This window comes from Melanostigma gelatinosum (genome assembly GCF_949748355.1).
Source record: "Melanostigma gelatinosum genome assembly, chromosome: 3".
NCBI classification, from domain to species: Eukaryota; Metazoa; Chordata; class Actinopteri; order Perciformes; family Zoarcidae; genus Melanostigma; species Melanostigma gelatinosum.
The window spans coordinates 12,061,095-12,078,354 of NC_136636.1; the positions used below are offsets into that span (position 1 = coordinate 12,061,095).

At 40.2% G+C, this 17,260-nt stretch overlaps 1 protein-coding gene across 1 annotated transcript; it reads left to right on the top strand.

Moving 5' to 3' along the window:
* Window positions 1-254: 254 nt before the first annotated feature.
* On the top strand, window positions 255-16,191 carry ankrd52b (ankyrin repeat domain 52b). The gene is made up of 28 exons (XM_079266158.1): window positions 255-361; window positions 1,442-1,525; window positions 1,765-1,843; window positions 2,284-2,354; window positions 2,449-2,649; window positions 2,998-3,085; window positions 4,511-4,653; window positions 5,106-5,318; window positions 5,473-5,551; window positions 5,667-5,781; window positions 7,159-7,241; window positions 7,394-7,496; window positions 8,013-8,084; window positions 8,174-8,314; window positions 8,452-8,505; window positions 8,935-9,046; window positions 9,138-9,209; window positions 9,315-9,516; window positions 9,756-9,843; window positions 10,461-10,578; window positions 10,712-10,931; window positions 11,744-11,831; window positions 11,925-12,008; window positions 12,316-12,461; window positions 12,838-12,920; window positions 13,179-13,261; window positions 13,667-13,758; window positions 13,874-16,191. Exons 1-28 carry the CDS (start codon window positions 335-337, stop codon window positions 14,062-14,064), a joined length of 3,132 nt encoding a protein of 1,043 aa, XP_079122284.1. The 5' UTR covers window positions 255-334; the 3' UTR covers window positions 14,065-16,191.
* Window positions 16,192-17,260: the final 1,069 nt, after the last annotated feature.

The following is a 17,260-nucleotide window of genomic DNA, read 5'->3' on the forward strand; positions in this document are numbered from 1 at the left end:
ATGAATACAAGGCTTGTACATGTATGAGGATGAAATGTTGCCAGGTTCACAATACATTAATATATAGATTGATTTAATAAACGTATGCCTTAAAAAAAACCCACGTAAAACCATACTAATATTCAGAAAATATCACATACAAGGACACATACTTGGCAACGTAAATGCGTCCAAATCACGTTTCTTTAACTTTCTCTCTCGCGATATTCGGCCAGCTACACATCACATATCAGCAGCTAACTAAGCTAAAGCTAGGCTAACTAGCTGCTACACAGTGACATGTAGTCAACTTTACACTCAGTTTCAATGAGGGAGCTTCCAGAGTGATTAGGACATGGAGCTAAGAAAGATCAAGGACCAGGTAGTAAATAAAACGTAACGGTTGAACTCACAGTACTTTTTTTTAGCACTGCTGGCTCGTCATGTTTGCGACATGTCGAGCAAAGTTTGCTACAAGGCTAACGTTAGTTAATGTTGCAGATTATTCGCCATGTAAAACTAGAAGTTTGAGTTGGATGTTGGATGTTGTGATTCGCCTCGCGTTAGACCGGATCATTGGGGTCTTTGGGCTCCCTGGTACACGGAGTCCAAACCCTTCCAAACTTTTTGATCTTTACATGGATCCACATTCCTCTTCTGTATGCCTTTGATTTACGTTATATGCTAATCACAAAGCTTGCAAAGTCATTGTAACATTTTCTAAGTATCCAGAAAGTGCAGGAGCTTTGCGTGATGCAAACAAGTAACGTTCTTTAGTCAAATATATGCCAATTCAATATAAATGCTTTAAATTGAACGTGATGTCCTTATCTTTACTGAAGCAGGTTGCAAGCAAAATACAAGCAAAATATTGTCCTCAAGACAATATTATACAAAAATCTCTGACAGTGTTGTCACATTTTGAATGCTCAAAGCTTAGTACACAGGACAAGTGTTGGGTTTAAACGTGCAGCAACAGAGAAGGACCGGTCTGGGTTGTTCTCTCTCTTTATACTTTAGCCTGGTCATACCTTCTCTGGTTGCTTCTTTTAGTTAGGAACTTGCATGTCTTCCCCACATCCAGGTAGGAAACAACTCCTTAGTTTAGGTAATCAGGCCAGGATTCATTCAGTCAAAGGTAACATGATCAGATTCAGCATTGTCAAAACATAGGCAAAGTTAGCATGATAACATTGTGCATGATCAGAGGAGTTTCCCTGCCACTCTTTACTCATGTAACACATTTTTTTGGCATCTCAGCAAAGGCATGACTGTATTTATGATCCCAGTGGGTTTTTAAACAAGTTTTCTGATGAAAGCTGTTCAGTCGAAACTGTTTAGTCGCTGCTTCTAAGGGTTTTGATGCTGTGTGCAAAACCATTTATCACAGAAAACATAATGACATGAATCTATTTTTTCATGCTGCCCTTTGTCTGTTTTGCATGTCACGTCTCTCTTTCAGTCGCCATTGGTCCAGGCTATCTTCAACCGGAACGCAGAAGAAGTGACATTTTTGTTGAACCATAATGATGACGTCAATTCACTGGTAACGTTGTTTTGATTTTTTGCAAGTTCAGCTGTCAAATTTTCATGCATTATAGTATGTTTTTTGGTTACCGCTAGTTAATTAAAAAAATGTAAATCAAATATTCTGGGCAATAGTTGAAGAAAGATGAACGTGCACGTTAACTGCACAAACATTTAGTCACAATATAACAAAATATTGAATGTTGTGCAATGTTCGGCTGATAAAATAGAGGAACATGTGTTCTTCATTCCTCTCAGGACCAAGACCAAAGCACACCACTTCATGCTGCTGCTTATTTGGGCGATGTCTGCACTATGGACCTACTTATTACTTCAGGTAGAAAACCCATTTAATCTCACTTTGAAATATGTCAGAGTAAGGCAAGGCAAGTTTATTTGTATAGCACATTTCAACAACAAGGTAATTCAAAGTGCTTCACATAAAACCATTAAAAGCATCAAAACATAAGGCAAAAGAAAAGGAGATTTAAAAACAATTAAAGAAACGGTGTAAGAAATAAAATTCAGTAGTAACAAGTAAAGGAGATTTAAAACATACATTGAAACAATAATTGATGTCTCCGAGACATTACGCTGCACGCAATCAACCATAAGTGGAAAGTAAGTGGAAAGCGTATCATGAACTACATACACAAGGTTTTTTTTAAAAATCAATCAGCCTTTCTAGTAATTATGACAATGAGTCAATCAAGTGCAGAGGAACTGAATATTATCCAAACACACATAAATTAATGACTCACTCTGCGTCTGCCACAGGTGCGAATGTCAACGCTAAGGACCAGGGGTTGCTGACTCCTTTACATCGAGCAGCTGCCTCTCGAAATGAAGTATGCTACTATCTCAAAACACAGAGGGAGAAGGAGTTTTCTCAGGACTTAACCACCAGATTGTAACGTCTTTGAGTTTTGTGTTTTTCCTCAGAAAGCCGTGGAGCTGCTACTGATGCACAGAGCAAAGGTCAACGCACAGGACAAGCACAGGCATACACCTTTACACATGGCAGCTTCAAAGTGGGCCACAGGCTGCGCTAAGGCTCTGATACCACATGTCTGCAGTCTGGATGTTGCCGACAGGGCGGGAAGGACGCCACTGCATCATGCAGCGCACAGCGGTCATGGAGAGGTAACGTTGATAGTGTTAACCAAAGTTTTCCTCCTGATGTAAAGTAAAACATCAAAGCTATAAGTTTGATGCTGAAAAGAAGATTTGCTTCAGGAACGTGAATGATGACTGTGGGAAGCTTTCTTGTGTTTTGGCAGTTGTTGCAGCACTATGGGAAAAGGCATTTGTCTAATAATATATTAACCGAGTTACACACTATTTGTTCCTCTGTGTAGCCAAAATATAACCAGAGCCCCATTTTAGTAAGTTTTCAAGGATGTTACGAAACTCTTGTCAAGACACAATCCATTGGACTGTAGTTCTCGATAGAAACGAGATGAGCTGGTAGACCCACTTATGTTCCTGCAGATGGTAAACCTGCTCCTGAGCAAAGGTGCCAATGTGAGTGCCAAAGATGAGACGGAAAGGCAGGCGATCCACTGGGCTGCATACCTTGGTGAGTGGTGTCATTCTCTTGAGAAACAAACATGTTATCACTTTTTACCCAGAATGAAAACTTTTGGTTGCATGAATTTAATTAAAGACTGATGTCTGCTGTTAAGTACGCAATAATATACGATAAGAAACAAGCAAATAAACTAACAACCACCCAACCAACTAATAACGGAATACATTTATTAACTATATAACATACAATTTTATGCTTCTACGGGATAGGGTTATGAGGGATTATACAAAAGGCATATAATTCATGTGTATGTTGTGGTTGTGGGTTGAAAACATCACACCACATGCAGAAATCAACCTGTGAATGTGTCTCTTCTAATTTACATCTTTGTCCGACTAGATGCTCTGACCTCGTTGCACATTTGATTGGTCAAGCTGTAAGTTTGATTATATGGTTGAAACTTAAGTTATGAGACATAATCTTTATCCCAATTTAAAAACAAAGACTAGGGCTGCAACCAACGATTATTTTAACTGTCGATTATTTTCTTGTTTAATCAATTAGTTATTTGGTCAAAAAAATGTCGACTCGAGTTTCCCAAAGCCCGAGATGACGTCCTCAAATGTCTTGTTTTGTCCACGACTAAAGAAAGATATTAACTGTCAGAGGAGGAAAGACCAGAAAGTATTCACATTTAAGAAGCTGGAATAAGAATTTAGACTTTTTTTCCTCAAGCAAATACTCAATTTATTGAATATCAAAATAGGTGCTGATTAATTCAATAGTTGGCAACTATTTGATTTATCGTCGCAGCTCTAAAATTGACTCTTATAAACATTTTTGACAATGTGGCAACCCGGGGGACGTGGAGGCAAGATTCAGAGATAAAACAGGTGACTCAGAGACTAACTATGGAACAAAAAGTGTCCTTTAATATACAGGGTAGGGTAAAGGGGAATAGGGTCAAACTCAACACAAGATTCCTGTCTTTGGCCTTCGGTCTACACCCAGTGTGAGACGATTCCTCCGTCCTGTTTGGGCAGAGCAGAGAGGTGAGTCCGCTGAATTACCTCCTGTCTGCTGCAGCTCCTCTCAAGAGGTTCAGGGGATCCTCGTATTCTTCTGCCAGCCGCTGCAGCTTCACAGCCCTGTGAACATATGCTCATTCTAATTAGCTCATGGGCTGCAGGTGTGACCACTGCCACGTGCCTAGTGGCTGCAGCACCTGCACTGGATAGTATACTCCCTCTATCACCTCCCCCAACCTGAGCTTGGAGATCCGTAAACCTCAGTATATTTAAGTTAGACTGGTCGTTGACCAAAAAAAGTCTATCTTAACAGGGTCAAAATCTGGTGAAGAGTTTATAAAAATTGTCTTGTAACTGTGCTACAGTCTGCAAACAGGAGAGATTGGTGTGCAGTGATGTGCGTGCATGGCAGACACTTGTAGTCAATGTTAAGCTCTTCTTGCAGGATATATGGAGGTTGTGAAGCTGCTGGTGTCTCACAGTGCGGATGTGATCTGCAAAGACAAATGTGGTTACACTCCGCTCCACGCTGCAGCTGCCAATGGACAGTTAGACGTGGTCAAATATCTATTGAGGCTGGTGGTGGAGGTAAAGTGGCTCTAAGGAAACTCAGATCCTGATAAATGATTACAGCTGTCATGTATTGTCTGTACTGTCTGTTCGGCTGCAAAGGGTTTTGTAGATTATTTCTATACGATTGTCTTTGCTTTAAAGTCAGAATGAAGATGTCAGGACACATCCTGCTCAATTACAGAAACCCAGCAGTCTGTAGTTCCACGTGGTTTGATATAAGATTAGTCCTCAATAACATGGCATCCTGCAGAGCTCCAGCCTTGGTTTCATGTTGGTCCTGGATCATGTTGTCACTAATCATGCTGCAGCCTCATCAGTAATGTGCTTTTTGCTGATGTTACCAACATCTGGTCACATAATTCATCTCTACACTGACAGCTAAAGCTAATACAAGTTAAAAAATCTCTTGACTCTGATAATGAACTTCAGTGTATACTCATCGATTGTTTTCCTCCTCCGTGTCTCAGATTGATGAACCGAACAATTTTGGGAACACAGCGCTCCACATAGCCTGCCACACGGGGCAGGACGCTGTGGCCACTGAGCTGGTGAACTGTGGCGCCAACATCAATCAGCCCAACCACCACGGCAGCATGCCGCTGCACCTGTCTGCCGCCTCCTCCAGCGGGGTGCTGTGTCTCGAGCTGCTCATCAACAACGGGGCTGACGTCAACGTGCAGGTAAAGAGACCGTTTTTATTGAGTGGATTTGAAAAGAACAAGAAGAAGAAATCATTATTTCATTATTCGTCTTAAATGAAAAATGTGCAGATTATCATACTTTATGTAATTATTTTCACTAAACATGTCGTTTTACTTTTTCTCTGTTTAACAGAATAAAGAAGGGAAGAGTCCTCTGCATGTTGCTGCTATGTACGGGCGCTTCACAGGCTCCCAGATTCTGATCCAAAATGGTAGCTCATTTACACTACCCCCCCACCTCGTCTTGTAACACATCTGCCCTCCCAGTATATTCTGACTTAAGGTATCAGAGCACGTCCTCAATTCCCATCTTGTCTCTGTGCACAGGGGGGGAGATTGACTGTGCTGATATGTTTGGAAACACTCCTCTTCATGTCGCTGCCAGATATGGTCAGGAGTTGCTCATCAGCACTCTGCTGACAAACGGTGCTGATAAGACCAGGTAACACCGGCCAAACCAGTCTTTTTGCAGTTAGGCTGCAAGAGAAAAGCATTGATACACATGCATGCAGACTCAATTATTACACATGATCAATGTTCCCTCTAATTTTTCATGTGTCTGGGCATACACACAAGCTCCCTGAGCACACTGAGGACCACTGTGAGCAACATCAGATGTGCACGCTGTGGCCACACACCAGTATCACACCTGTTCAAAACCTTGGATCATAGCAAGTTACATGGCTTATTAAAAGAATCAAATTACAGCAGCAATTTTCACTAGTTTACTTTTAATATAAGTGATTTGACAAACTTTAAAGGAAAAAGAAAAAAATCTTGTTGTTCATGAGATGTGTAGTATGTTTTATGTGAGAGTCCTGCTTGGCCATGGGAAGAGTCTTGCTTTGGCCTGTGTGAGGTCCTGTTGTGGCCTGTGTGAGGGTCCTGTTCTGGAAGAAATGATACATATACACCTTTCAGACATAACATTTTGTTCACATTAAAACATTCACATTTTGCACAATGACGTGTGCTGTAGCTTGTGATACAGTGTAAATTCCTGTAACTCTGTCTGTAAAATATGTAATTACTCAGTTTTTTATTATCATTTCTACTACCCATAAATTATCTAGTAGTAACATAATGTAATGATTAATATCCATAAGTAAAAAATCTTAATAAATGTCACTAGAATATGCACAAATCTGACTTAAATTTTACCTTATTTTTCACGTCTGTCCTTCTCACTTCTCCAATGGTTGTACACTTTGTCCAGGTTGATGGCTTCGTCTGCTTCTTGCTTTGACTTTATGTCGCTGCCCGTTCGTTTCGCCATGATAAGGGGGGATAAGGGGCATTTGCGTCTCGTAACTCCGCCGCCCTGTTGTTAGCTAGCTAACCTGCACGGCGCGAATGGGCAGGGCAATAGTGTCAATGCTATGATTGGCTGCGTAGCGTAAGTGAACCGAATCGTATCATTGGCTGGACACCTGTCACTCACTGAGTTACGTTGCAAAATAGTACAGAAAACAAAATTATTATTATTATTATTATTATTATTGGTTTAATTGATTAGATAAGATTAGGACTAATATTAGATATTAATTAATACGTTTATGTTGAATTTTATTTTCTGCGCTGCATAGATTTTCTTGTGCGCTGAGAATGTGCGAGCAGTGCGCGATTGCTCAAGCGCGCAGCTTAGAGGGAACATTGCACATGATCCTGTAATATTCTGCTTCCTCTTGACAAAATGTGAAGAAACAAACTCACTGTCGCTTACTTCAATATCCAAACCAACAAATTCCAATTTTATACAGCAAGTTGTTCCCTCCTCTGCACACACTGAAGTAGATACTCTTTGTTATGCTCTCTAAAGACAAGGGATTCATGGGATGCTTCCACTGCATTTGGCGGCGCTCTACGGTTTTCCAGACTGTTGTCGAAAGTTACTGTCCAATGGTGAGAATCTGTTTGAGGCATTAAACTGTGGTCCTCATTTTCTCCTCCCCCCCCCCCCCCCCCCTTTTTTTTTTTTATTACATTTTAATAAATGACACAACTCAAAATGTTTCCACTTAACAAACCGTTATTGTTGGTTGTGTATCGTTTAGGCCAGTTTTACATCCTGCCGTCTCAGGTGCCGTCAGCTGGGGATGACATAAACATTTTAGACGACCACGGAAGGACCTGTCTGCATGCAGCTGCTTCTGGAGGGTGAGCGCGCGCGCACACACACACACACACACACACACACACCCACACGCACCCACACACAGAGTTATGTTTACTGCAGCATTTTGACTTATTGATACAAATCTGCATTTCTATCTTTCTCAACTGATCACAGTTAAAGATATTCACACAGTGTGAGGCCCTTCATCTACACAGTTCAATAGATTATTTTCCATGTCTCAGTCTTGTCAATATTTTAGGAAGGTCTTCCTGTTGTGAAAGTTATATTTCTCCATAGTTTTTGGGGATTCTGGTCGTCATGAAATCAATTGTAAAGCTTATATCTCATCTTACTGTTTTACCATCAGTATTTCTTTCTTCACTTCTGGTTCATTTTTGTCAATTAATACAAACAATAAATGTAATTTCATATGGTAAGAAAATGCAGTAATAAATTATACACTATCGTTTTTTTCCCAGCATTTTGAAAGTATTCTATGTTCAAATGCCGTGTCTTTTCTTGAAACACTGCTGACTACTTGTTTCCTCTCGTGACAGAAATGTTGACTGTCTGAACTTGCTGTTGAATGGCGCCGCTGCCGAACTGGATGCTAAAGATCATTTGGGAAGGTAAGCAGTGCTGAATACCTTGAACTCAGACTTTTGACTCTGCTTTGCTGTTACCTGATGACACAGCTGTTCCCTGTTGCACCTTGCAGATCTCCTTTGCACTATGCTGCAGCTAACGGGAACAGCCAATGCTCAATCTCCCTGGTGAGAGCCGGCGCTGAGGTCAATGAGCTGGATCTGACGGGCTGCAGCCCTCTGCACTACACTGCTGCTTCACACACCTTTTGTGGGTGAGAGAGAGAGCGTTTACTGTCATTTTAATTTCTCACTCCTTTTACTCTGCAAGGACAACATCCTGTTTTATGTTTGTTAATCTCGAGTTCATTCAAGACAGTTTTAAAAGAGTCCGTTTTTCTTTCCACTGAAGGGAAACGAACCCTGAGCCCGACCACTGTGATGAAAAGCAACAGGAAGCCTCTCTGTAAGACCCCTATCTGTATCATATCACACATGTTCTTAATCATAAAGTAGATACACTTTTATCTTTACAATAGATGTGTTCTATTGTGCAAAAATAATGTAAAAGAGCAAAACAAAGATCAGGAAAAAGTCACAATTAAACCTGTGCAACTATGAGATCAAATAAAAAGAAAATCAGACCTGTATTATGTTGGATGATGTAAATATTTGTAAACTCTTTGGACACTTCAAAAGCTTGATTTTGACATAAAAACTCATTCAAATTAATTTTTCTTTGCTATACTTGATATTTAAAGACCAATAAACACAATAACGATACACAGAAGAGCCAAGTGAAAGTTTCTAAAATGATTTTCTTTGATAAATTCTTGTTGCTGGAAGAAGAATAAAACCCAGACAGGACTGTTAATGTTGTGCTCTGTGTGTTCAGGTGTTTAGACTTCTTGCTCGACAACGGAGCAAACCCAACCCTGAAGAACAGTAAGGGTTACAGTGCCGTCCACTATGCAGCAGCTTATGGGAACAAACAGCACCTGGAACTGGTCAGTGGTGTCTTTGGTTTTTCTTTCCTTTTAAATCAATTGCCGGGTACGACCAGTTTAACTTTTCTTTTTTCCTCTCCCACTCTTGCAGCTCCTGGAGATCTCGTTCAACTGTCTAGAAGAGGTTGAGAGTAATATTCCAGTCAGCCCTTTGCACTTAGCTGTGAGTAGCACATGATGGCAATTATTACACTGGAAAAGACCTGACCTCTACATGAAGACCACATACCTTTTGACTCTACTGTTATTATTCATTCTGCTGTTACAGGCGTATTATGGTCACTGTGAGGCACTGCGCTTGCTTTGTGAGACGTTGGTGAGTCTGGATGTGCGGGACGTGGAGGGCAGAACTGCCCTCCACCTGGCTGCTCAGAGAGGTTTTGCCACGTGTGTGGAGGTGCTGCTGAAGCATCAAGCCTCCTACACACTGAAGGAGCACAAGCACAGGTGGACGGCTCTCCATGCTGCAGGTGTGTGTGTGTGTGTGTGTGTTTTGGATCCTGGGATTTTTAAAGAATTTGTACAAATATACAGTATCGATTTGGTTTTCGTGTGGTGTTGAAGATTTGATGGACACTGTTATGAGAACAAACCATAATGTTTTATGGTTGAGAAGATTTTACTTAATTTTAAAATGAGGTTATTACTTTATCATCTATGAAATTATTCTGTGAACTGATATTTTTGACTTGACAATTTCCTTTTACAGCTGCTGAGGGCCAAATGGACTGTCTGCTTTTATTGGTCAGCGGAGAACAAAGTGCCGACATCGTCGACAGTCCAGATACACAGGGACAGTGAGTCACCTCCTGGTTTATACTCTGATTTTGTTATTATTGGTTAATTAGGTAAACACCTGACATGTGCAGCATTTACATACATTGCTGTTAATTTGAGATTAAAATAATTTGTCTTGTTGTGACACGAAAGAATATAAAATGCTGTTGAATGCTGTATACAATGATTAATAAAATGTTTATATTGTCTTTCAAAAGTAGTATAAAACAATGACTTAGGGTGCTGCTCGTTATACAGACAGAGGTGTAGGAATCAGAGAGAGAACTTATAAATGACCCACTCAGCACCCAACCAAATACTTAAAATAGATTAGATTTACCGTCCCTCTCGCTCCCACTGCCTTTATACATCCGTGGCCTTTCCCCTGTTCAGTGTACGAGCATGAACCGATTGGCTGGACTGGATTAGCAGGCCGTGAGGAGATATTCGTTAAATTTAACATTAAGTGTATTGGATTAGAATCCTTGACACTTTTTCTCTGGAAGCTGCAGACTTGTATTGCCGTCGGGTCACTCGACCCGCCGACAATCCAACCAATTTTTCTGACACGACCAGAGAATTATCTCCACAGCAGTCAATTCTTCTTCCTCCGTTTTCTTTTTTTGTCGACATGCAGGACGGCTCTCATGCTGGCAGCTCTGGGCCGTCACACAGACTGTGTCCACATCCTGTTGGAGAAAGGAGCAAAGGCAGATGCTGCAGACAAAAAGGGCTTCACTGCATTACACAGAGCTGTAAGTGTACTTGCTGTAATTGAGTGCGTACATGTTCCATGTCACTTAATGTCCCTTTACAGAGTCCTGGATTTTCCAGATGGTTTTTTTTTTTTTTGTCTCTGAAATCATATTTCGTGTCCTCCTGCTGCAGGCCATTCTGGGCAGTCAGGACTGTGTATCTGCTCTGTTGGAACATGGGGCCTCTCCTCTGTGTAGAAATTCTCAGGGAAGGACCCCGCTGCACCTCGTAGCGTCCCGCGGGCACACGGAGCTACTTCGAACTTTGCTAAAGGCTGCTATGAAAGCCGACCCTCTAGACTCCATATTGGACTTCAGAGGCTACACACCCACCCACTGGGCTGCCCACCACGGTGAGACAGCAGGGCACGAATTCATGTAGAATGTACTTAAGTAATTCGAACAAATGACTTGTTTGTTTCAGTAATGAATAGAGAAAACATGGACATGAATACAGATGGAACTTGGTGACAAAAACATGTATGAATGGATATTTTTATAGCCGCACCAGCTCAGTCTCTCAATAGTTTTTATCCATAGCATTATTTTTGCTTTTGACTTATTTCTCTTCAATTAAAGCTACTACGAGGAACTTTCATTTGTGTTTATCTTTGTGGTTCCTGTGGAGAAAAGCACTGCGCTTCACTGCTCATGGTCTGTAGCTACCAGATTCCCTTTAGAAAACCTCCCATTTTACTGCCGCATGGTCTGACAGTCTGCCCTGCTTAGTCCTGGTCCTTGTTCCCCCGTGACTCCCTTCTCTCAAGCTCCGGGTCATTCTGCCGCAAACGAGCTGCTGCTGCTGCTGCTGCTGGATCTGCGTACGTTTCCTCCTTAGCTGGAGCTGCTGGTGAACCATCATGCTGCAAATTGTTTCGTCTGATGTTGCAGGGAATCAGACCCGATGACGGGCATTAAGAATATCCACCATCACTATATAGGAATAGCCAATCTTCTCACTGATGTTCTCTATTGCTTATGTAGGTCGTATATAGTGGTATCAGTATTACATTGAGTCTGTTTCATAACCAGTTAAAAGTTCCTTGTAGTAGCTGTAAACACGTGCCTGTCTTTTTGAACACTTGCATATTGAGATACTGTATTACCATCATTTTACAAAGATTTGAATATTAATCATTTGTCCATTTGTTTCCTGTGTCTGTAGGCCGTGTAGGATGTTTACACATTTTACTTGAAAACAAACTTTTTAGCAACCAGGAGGGAAATCTCTTCACCGCATTGCACTGTGCTCTGTGAGTACTGTCGTAAAAGTATATACATACATGTGTTTATTATATATTAAAAACAATCCGTTCAATGCTGTGCGTGTCCTCTGTCCTACGCAGAGTTAATGGACATGATGTTGCTGCTGGACTGCTGGTGAAGACAGTCGGTCCAAAACGTGTTAACGTTAGCGATGCCAAAGGAAGGTGGGTTCTGCTCTGAGCTGAGCTCTACTCATCATAACGGCTCTATTAAGTTGCATAGTTAGTTGTTCGTACATATGCAACTTAACCTCTTATTGCCGTCCATTTGCTTTTATGCAAATAAAAAGAAAAGGCAATGATATTGTATGATGTGTAAAATATTGTCATTAAAACCTTATAAGTGTACTCTGTAAAATCTGTGTAAACTTGCACAATTGTTTTTATCTTGAAAGGTACAAGAAATACCTTTTCACAGCATGCAGAAAGATGTCAATTCAGCTGCATTTCCATGTCTGTTATTTGAGTGCAGGACAGCGCTGCATGCAGCTGCTTATTCAGGAAATGTTGCTGGGCTCCAGCTGGTCCTGGCCCAGGGAGCAGAAGTCAATGCTGTGGATCATTGTGGATGCTCTGCTTTGATGGTTGCTGCTGACTGTGGACAGACTATGGCTGTTGGTATGTGATTGAAATTCATGTGGTCAGTGTCTTTCAAATGTGTCACCCTTACACCTGGACAACCATAAAACACATCAGGACCATTTTTAGCTCAAGAAGAGGACAAAACTACATTATGTTTTCTGCAAAAAGATACTCAACAAAGTCCCTCTTTTATCCATCTTCCCTCTCTAATATTTTATTTTCAACAACTCAGTCATACTTGATGAGTTGAGACTGTCTCCTTTTTGGACATGCAAACTGTTGTTGTGCCCCTCATAGTCCTCCCGAACCTTTTAATACGCCGTATAATTCTACTTCCCTCTTGTAGTTGATCATGTTTGAAATCTAAAGATATTTGTTCATCGTGAAAGGTGTCTTATTTTCTGCATTTCAGAGTTCTTGCTCCACAAAGCGAAGCCTGACCTGACCCTGGTGGATGTCAATAATAACACTGCCCTTCACTTGGCCTGCAGCAAGGTCACATACACAACTGCATGTACTGCATGTACATACACATACACATACACTACTGCATGCACGCCGTGGCACAGTAATAACGTATGCATGTGTGTAGCACACATGAATGTAAAAATACTGTGCTATAACATTTCATGGTGTACATTTTATAAAACAATGCAAATGAAAGGAAAGAAAAGATTTGATTACATTTCCAGGAAGTTTGTTCCAAGTGATAACGTGCTTTATCAACACTGTACAATGTGTTTCACTCTGCAGGGTCATGAGATGTGTGCTCTGTTGATCCTCGGAGAGATCAGCGACTGCTCCCTCATAAATGCGTCAAACAGCGCTCTCCAAATGTGAGTCTTCAAAGGGCTCGTCGTCCATGCTGCCAATTAAGAATACAAACTTGCCAGATAGATTATACAGCTTAATAGTGCGGAGCATTCAAATATCAGTGTTTTCTATCAGAACTGTAACCTGGAAAAAGGATGAAATGGGTCCAATGAAGATTTAGACAATGAAGTCATAACATTGTGAGAAAAAAATGTATTATTAAAAGGAAATTCTTTGTGATGATGCTGGTGAATAGCTTTCCTAAGTTATGACTGAATATCAATAGTAGGTTTTGTACCTTTTAAGAAGGCACCCTGATATTAATGAGACGTTTCCATGTTTACAGTATTGACTCGACTGCCATTGGCACCAGTAACACTGCATGAGATTTATGGCTTATTAAAGCGATATCGTTCTCTCTCATGCAGGCCCCTTCACATTGCAGCAAGGAAAGGCCTGGCAACTGTAGTGCAGGTGTTATTGAGCCGAGGCGCTGCAGTCATGGCTGTAGACGAGGAAGGTAAGCGGGAATAATTATATTTCTATGATACAATATCAAAGCGGTCCGTGTTTCCTGTCAAAAAACGATCCTGGGGGGCACTGTAGGATACTTCTTCCCTGTTGGCCCTCTGCAGGCCACACTCCGGCTCTGGCCTGTGCCCCAAACAAGAACGTGGCAGACTGCCTGGCGCTGATCCTCTCCACCATGAAGCCTTTCCCACCGAGAGAGGCCGGCGCTGGTACGGCCTCCCACTTCAACCCCATCCTGAAGAAGTACTGCATTGCAGCCCCCTGTGGGTCCGGCGGTAACCTGTGTCCCGCTTAATGTCAAGGTGCCGCTCTGTGGGCCTGCTTGGGTGTTTGACAGAGTGAAATTTCATCCCAGTGTAGCCCAAAGTGTTCACGCATAACCACGCATACACGTCTTCAGGAACATGTGTGGTCATGCATTGCTTCTTCTCTTGCGTGTGGTGACATTTATACACGTGTCATATGCAGCTGCATGCGCACCATGTGCTCATGCACCAGTAGCATCGATTGCTTCTTTGAAATCTAGTCTTACACACTACTCTTATTAGCAGGCCTCTTAGATTATCTTCTCTGTCATGAGTTGAGTTTAGCACACTTCTTGTTATTTTAATGAAGTACTAACTATTGTAAAATAATGGAAGTTTTAACATGAGCACTCTACACAAGCCTCTCCACTTGAAACCAGTCCGCTGTCAGTATTGGCTTAATTTCTCATTAACCAGCAAAGCCTGAAATTATCCATGTTCGTCTTCAGCTGATGCGAGTGCAAGAATACTCGGATGATGTGAGTGTTTGTTTTACGTATGCGTGTGCCTGCAAGAGCTATTTTGCATAATAGACATTGTTTCGTAATATACTTGTTTAAAAATATCTAACGGGTGCTTTAAACCTTTTATGCAATTAACAAGACTATTTTTCTATCCTGTCCAGAGTGTAGCAGACAGTTCACTGATATAAAAACCTTATTATTCAAAATATGATCATGATTTAAAATGTGTTACTTTTCAGTTTATTAAACTCAAAAGCATGTGTATAGCAGTAGTTATATAGTTTACAGAGTCTAGTATAACATTTATGTATGTTATCTTGAAGATCCCAAATGATTGAGAATCAACCTCAGGTCACGATTGTGGGTGCAATAAAAAGTACATTTTGAGCTGCATGTATCATGACAGATGTATTACAGTGGTATCATATTTCGGTTTAACGAGCCAGAGAATATAACAAACAACTGAAAGGTCAAATACATAACTAGAATATGTATTGATATGAACAGTTTCCAAGCACAGGAAAAAAACTGATCTTTCAGTTTTTCAGCATTAGTCTTTAGCAAATGTATCTTTTCACCAGATCTGCGACTAAAGATTTATTTCATTTTAGATTAAACGGTTGATCATAATAATTATTCAGAGCACAGCGAAAGTTTCAAGAGCTGACATATTTATTTTGCTTGTTTTTTTCTGATCCACAGTCTAAAACCCAAAGATATTTAATTTTCGCAGCAAATCCGTCGCGGTTAAGAAACTGAATCCAGAAAATATCAAATGATATTTTTGCTTGATGAATTTGTAAATTTTTTATTATTAACGGTCAATTCATTTTCCGTTGATCAACCAGTCAATTGATTGTTTCAGCGCCAAGTTTTGCTTTTGCTGTCGCTGTAATGTTGTCAGTGTGCATTGAAATGAGACGTCCGATGCTGCTCACATCTGAAGCCACTAACAATCTCTGTGAAACACCAGAAATGGAAATAATTATGTGTGTCTAGTAAATTAATCACATAATTTATGACAGAGAAGAAAAATGACAACGCCCACATAATTAAGGTATTTTTATCATTTTCACTTTAGCACAATGGTACAAAGATGTCACTGCATCTGTCTCTTTAAAGATAAAGTTTTTAAAAATGGAGGTTTGCATTTAAATGTTTGTCTTTTTACAATTTGAAAACGGTATCCACACACAGACTTCGATATTTTCCCCTTTTGCTAATTGATTTTATTTTTCCCGAGCAATACCTGCTGTGTCATCTTAAAATGGCTTTAAACTATTTGCACTCTGACATGAAAGTTTACATTTTACAGTTACATTTCCATCTTAGGTTTATGCAAATATATAAAATTTGAAAGTGCATTTTACAACTTTTGACTTTAGAAATATCAAACACTAGAATCCAATTCAGTTTGAGTGTGTCCTTGTTTCATTTGGATGAAATTACTGGGAGAAAATAGTTTGACATTTCTAAACACACATTTCAGTGAAATGTTTGGAAAAATGTTTGTCTTTAGGAAGTGCTCTGTTGCAGCTTTTCATGTGAAAAAACTGTCCTCTGTATATTTTACTGAGACTTCAGGGTGTAACTCCCAACTTGAGTACTCTGTGATCTAGTTGTGGATGGCCTTCACATGGGAGAAAACTAATAAATTGCTACAATGAAAATGTTTTTTTGTACTTTATTTCTATTTCCTGATTTGAGTTACATGACTTTTTGCACAATGTTGATCTCAAGCATCACTACACTCTGCTAAAGAAGGATTGGTGTTGATATATCAGCCCATACTTGTGCTATCGGTGCTGGTGTCCGGAAATAAAAAGTGGTATCGAACTATCCCTACAAATTATTCACGTATGTGACACTGAAGGAATGCACTGAAACCAGGTGACATAAAAGTAACACAACAAACCAGCTTACGGGGCATGTAAAGAAAGAAACCACTTTGATGATTTTTCTCTCAAACAACTAAGTTGTTGAATGCATTTGCACGGTACAAATAAGAAAAACAGCAAACGCTTAAGGCTACAATTAAAAAAACCTAGAAGAATGGACACTTTACGTTGAGTTAAAAGTGCAAATAAAACATGCGAATAGTTGCTTGAATTAATATGTATTCCAACAAGATGCATTGTAATAATATATTGTATTATTACAATAAATCAAACATTAGCATAGAATTTCACACGTGATTGTTTGGGACCCCGCATCTTCGTTGTGCACCAAGAGTTACAGGAAGTAGTCGGCTACTTTATAACAGCCATGATTGGAGTGTAATTTCATACAGGGTCAGTGTACGTTTTAGTCATCTGTTTTACCGTTAATTCGGAAAAACCAAAATACGGAAATACCATGGTATTCTCGTTTTTCGTTTCAAACCAATAACGGGAAAACGGAAATGGTCGGTCGTATTTCCGTTTTTCGTTCTGAATTCAAAAACGGAAAAACCAAGAACCAAAGTCAAATAAGGTCTGTACGTTTTAGTCATCTGTTTTACCGTTCAGTCGGAAATACGGAAATACCATGGTGTTCTCGTTTTTCGTTTTTGCAAATCCCTTTTTTGTTTTTTCCTTTAAAACGAGACGCAGGGTACAGCAGGTAACCCGAAAGAAGAATATTTAAAAATAAAAGTGAAGGCAATATAATGACCGTATGCAATAAATGAATACATTCATTAATTAAAATATGTTCAAGAAAGGAGAAAATATGTATCGTGTAG